At 37.9% G+C, this 4,414-nt stretch overlaps 1 protein-coding gene across 1 annotated transcript in view; it reads right to left on the reverse strand.

Moving 5' to 3' along the window:
* Positions 1-6: 6 nt before the first annotated feature.
* The window catches only part of tph1 (tryptophan hydroxylase 1), a 6,811-nt gene continuing 2,403 nt past the window's right edge, over positions 7-4,414 (reverse strand). Inside the window, exons 2-11 of the mRNA XM_015403615.1 lie at positions 4,259-4,393; positions 3,936-4,119; positions 3,738-3,838; positions 3,584-3,651; positions 1,404-1,600; positions 1,198-1,333; positions 986-1,112; positions 793-888; positions 459-592; positions 7-360 (exon numbers count right to left, since the gene is read on the reverse strand). Of these exons, the coding sequence (XP_015259101.1) occupies positions 186-360; positions 459-592; positions 793-888; positions 986-1,112; positions 1,198-1,333; positions 1,404-1,600; positions 3,584-3,651; positions 3,738-3,838; positions 3,936-4,119; positions 4,259-4,393 (1,353 nt within the window). The 3' untranslated portion in view covers positions 7-185. The remainder of the gene's footprint in view (positions 361-458; positions 593-792; positions 889-985; positions 1,113-1,197; positions 1,334-1,403; positions 1,601-3,583; positions 3,652-3,737; positions 3,839-3,935; positions 4,120-4,258; positions 4,394-4,414) is intronic.

A 4,414-nucleotide genomic window follows, 5' to 3' on the forward strand; every position in this document is an offset into this window, starting at 1 on the left:
CCTCTGCGGACCCCCTAGGGGTCGCGGACCCCCTGTTGAAGACCTCTGGTTTAACCCTTTTACCACACAGTTAGGATGACAGAGAAAGTTCCCATAAAGTGATGCACATTCATTTTAGTGACAAAAGCACAAGCAGACATGGCTACAGCAGCGTTGGGGGGTCACATGGTACTTCAGCTGTTCAGTCAAACCCCCAGTTGCTTGTTGAGCCTGCAGAGAGCATCTCCCACGATGTCCAGCTCATGTCGGAGCTCCTCCACCACGCTATTGATGCTGGGAGTGTCTTTCAGGACGTCTACGCTCTGGGTGTAGGGGTTGTATCGAACTGTGAAGGGACGTTTGATGGTCTTCGCAAACTCCCTGAATGGAATATACATGTTTAAATGCATGCAAAGAAAAATATTGTTTTTATCCCAATGATGGTCTTACATTAGAAAATAAGAGCAAAGAAAACAAACCTCATCTTGACTTTGGCTTCCTCAAAACTGTCTGACACGAAGTAGACATCTTGAAATGTTGTGATGATGCATTCCTGCTTGCATGTAACTTTGGGATCAAAAGGCATTATCCTTGCATTTCCAGACAGTGCGTGCTTTAAGAAAAAAAGGAAAATCTGGTCAGAAAATGATGTAATTTCATCCGTTGGACCGTTTTGTTCAATAAAATATCTTTTAATTATTTTCACCAAATTAAATGTCAAATGGATAAAAGGTGTTCTTTGATAACGTTGAATTTTACATCTTTTCACACCCAAATTTTGCATTAAGAAGTGTTTAGTTTACTGTTTCCTACCTTCAGCTCACTGATAGAGGACAGCAGGCCAGCTCCATATGCGCGCAGCTGCCCTTCTTGTTTGCATAGGCCAAACTCCACTGTAAAGAAGTAGCACTGAAACATAGAGACAATTAACATTTACAAAGGAGTTGGTAGAATATAAAAGACTCGAAGCGTTTATTTATGTTAGGTTGAAACTAAGGACACTCACTGTGGCCAGTTTCTGAACAGAATCATCCGAGGCTCCGAGAGAAGCGAGACCAATCTCCTGAGAAAACTGGGCGAAGCTGGGCTCTGCTAACAGCGGAACGTGTCCCAGGAGCTCATGGCACGTGTCTCTGTATGACGGCAGATATAAGAACACTGAGCACAGTCATGTTGCAATAACAAATACCATCATAAATAGCAAACAAGCATACTCACGGCTCAGGGGTGTATAAGGGATCCGAGCTGTGTCGCACATATTGAGTACAGTGGAAAACCCGGAAGGCCAAACCAGCGAGAAAGTCCCGTGGAGACAGATAACCCGCCACAGGTCTGATGGTGAATCCGGTTCGCTCTAAAAAATAGGAACATTGTGACTAAATGTGCAAACAATAGAGCAGCTGTATTTGTTTGATGAGACTGACCTTTGAGGAAGCGTGAAACATCCTCCAGCTGAGGGATGTTGTCTTCCCGACATTCACAGTATTTGGACAGCAGCGGCAGGTTCTTTAAGTATTCCCGGCAGGCGTGGCTGGGATAAAGCTTGTTAAGCTCCCTGTATACGACCCCCCAAGTCTTCACTTCCTCTTCTGTGAAGTCAATATGAGGGATGGGATCCCCACTGGTGGAAAACAAAACTATCTGTAAGGACTGCATAAAAAAAACAAAAAAAAAACACACAAACATATCTGATCCAGCATATTTCTGATCATTTCTCTGATCTTTAACCCTTTAGGATTTTTGATCATTTGCATACTCCTTACAAATGAAGTCCCCCCGTCCCTCAGTGAGGTCTAGAAGCACAATATCTATATCCAGCTGTAACTGTCCAGGGGATAGTTAAGAGTTAAAAGAATTGTCTTTGAAAATATTTCTTTTAATTGATTTAGTAAAGTTAATTTACCGTTTTTGATTTGTTTGTGAATAAAGGTCACATGACGAGTCCAGTTAGTGGATTTGAACTAAATTAAGGGTGATCCAGTATGGCTGCAGAGACACATGCCAGCATTGCAGCAACGTTAATGATCCACTCAAGAGAAAAACACTATTCTGTTCTGGTCTGAAAGGCGCATACGGATGATTGATTATTTAAATGTTTCATATTGATTATTTAGCATGTAGGATCCACTCCCTGTTTAATCTAGCTTGACTTATTTTCTTTGAAATCTGTGTAGTCAGAGACATTTATTTCTGTGAATGTGTGATTGATGTGTTTTATATTCTTACATTTTTTAATACTTTTCAGAGTATCTTTGACAAGAGAGAGAGAATAAAATGTTGAAAGACATCTGTATGATGCGTGGCCTGAGCAGTTAAACCAGCCAATCAGCAGAGATCCTGCATCATGGCTGCACATCTTATTTTGGCATTTGACCAATTAGATGAGCTCTTGAATGATAGATTACCTTCAGGAAATTAAGTTGAAAAAAAAAAAAGTTAAAAACAAAGTAAAGTTAAAAAGCCTAGTTAACAATTATATTTAGGTTTATAAACTAAAATCTAAGTGCCAGTATCAGCATTAATGCCTCTAAGGTCATGTTGTCCCAAAAAAAATAGTTTCTTTCACTCTGAGTGTTTTTTCATGAATTTGTTATTTAAGATCTTTTGTTATTTTTCTTGGTATATTCGATCAAGTTGGCGTTTCTTGTTATTACATTGACCTTCATTTTTGCCATCAAAATATCCATATTTTTTGAATGTTCCAAAGGTAATAAGGTCTTGTCCTGGACTCCAATAACACTTTTGGCTGGAAATGTTGATTCTCAAAGTATTTCACTGAGCGCCCTATAAAGGGTTATTGGCTATTGTATAAAACCTGGATCTAAACGCTATTTCTGACATTTTGAATTGAAAAAGCTTCCTGGATGGAAGAGAAACGTCTTCAAACTTGGAAACAAAGTCCAGTGGATTGTTTTTTATTTTATTTTTTTTAGAATCAATGTGGAAATCAGTTCCAGAATCTGTTTCTATAAGTAAAGCAAGTCCAGTGGATTGTTTTTACATTTTTTTTTTGGAATGAAGGGTTAAGGTTACTTCTGAAACTTACTTTATTGCTTCATATTCTTTGCTATTTACCAAGAGCTTCCCTTACAATGTCATTAAACTTATTGGTGATTAAAATAGGGGTAGCTTCATACAAACTATCAAACCCTTTTCCAGAACTTTTATAAAGAAAACTCAATGTTTCATCAGAATAGTTTCTAGGATCTGTGAGATTAGGCTACTTGGCATGTTTTGAAATATTATAATAAGCTCTATGAAAGTTGAAGTTCTGTTAATATACCCAAAAATATTTGGTAAGTAAGCTCAATATTGCTTAAAATAACCAGTTACGTTCCATGGAAGCAACCAGTAAGTTTCATAACAGTTCTATAAGGTAACGTTTAAATTATTTGAAAAAACAACAACAACAAACAAACAAGTCTTGGAAAAGAGTCAGTATGTTCCCTGAAAACTACATGAAAGTACCTTAAAAGTTATGAAAGTAACATAGGCTTCATTGAAAGTATCCTCCAGGTAAATGAGTTATTAGGAAAGTATGTGCTGTATTATTTAGCGTTATTAAAAAAGATATCAACAGGTTTATAAGTACACAGAAACTTACTGTCTGTAGGCCATCGCAAGATCTGCAAAATACTTTCTCCTTTTGCGGTAGACATTGTCCTTAAAACCCTGGAAATGAGAAGCAGCAGAAGTGAGAATATGTTACATTTTTTAGGTGTACCTCCTCAAAGCCACTCACTAGTCTGATACTCTACCGGATGGTCAGCATCCAGGTCAGATCCATACATCAGAACACGGTTAGCACATTTGTCCAAGTCGGAAATTTTCTTTGGGAACCAGGGTACATCATACATGTCTGTTAAGAAGGGGGATAAATGTAGGGAAATGTATTTCTAAAGTACATTAAATATATATTTATGTTTTACATTTTGACCTTTTTCTGCTGCCCTTACCTTCTTCGAGCAGACATGAGTTATCTGGAGGGTCCATATCCACCACATTCACATGCTTCCGAAGCAGATGGATAATTTCGTTCAGTTGTTCGTGGTTGCTGTCGCAGTCCACAAAAATTTCAAACTCAGAGTTGCGCCTTTTGGATTTTCTGGACTCAATGTGTATGAGGTTGACATGGTTTTCCTACAAGAAAAACAATAAAAGGGCAAATTTTAAGCTAATTCTCTTTGCATTAACAACGCAAATCAACTTATGTATAAAACACATATTAATTAAAAAACGTATGCATTATTGAATAATTTTTTGAAGTGATGGTACATACTTGGAAGAGTTTGAGAGCCTTCACAAGTCCTCCCACTTCATTTTTGAGGGAGAAGATGATGGTCGCTCTGCCTTTCTCTGGTGAATTCTTCTTTTCTGTGTTTTCTTCTATTTTTGTGAAGGTTGACTTGTTTATCTGTGGATGGAAAGAAATTAT

Source organism: Cyprinodon variegatus, unplaced genomic scaffold, assembly GCF_000732505.1.
Source record: "Cyprinodon variegatus isolate N-32 unplaced genomic scaffold, C_variegatus-1.0 Scaffold1528, whole genome shotgun sequence".
NCBI classification, from domain to species: domain Eukaryota; kingdom Metazoa; phylum Chordata; class Actinopteri; order Cyprinodontiformes; family Cyprinodontidae; genus Cyprinodon; species Cyprinodon variegatus.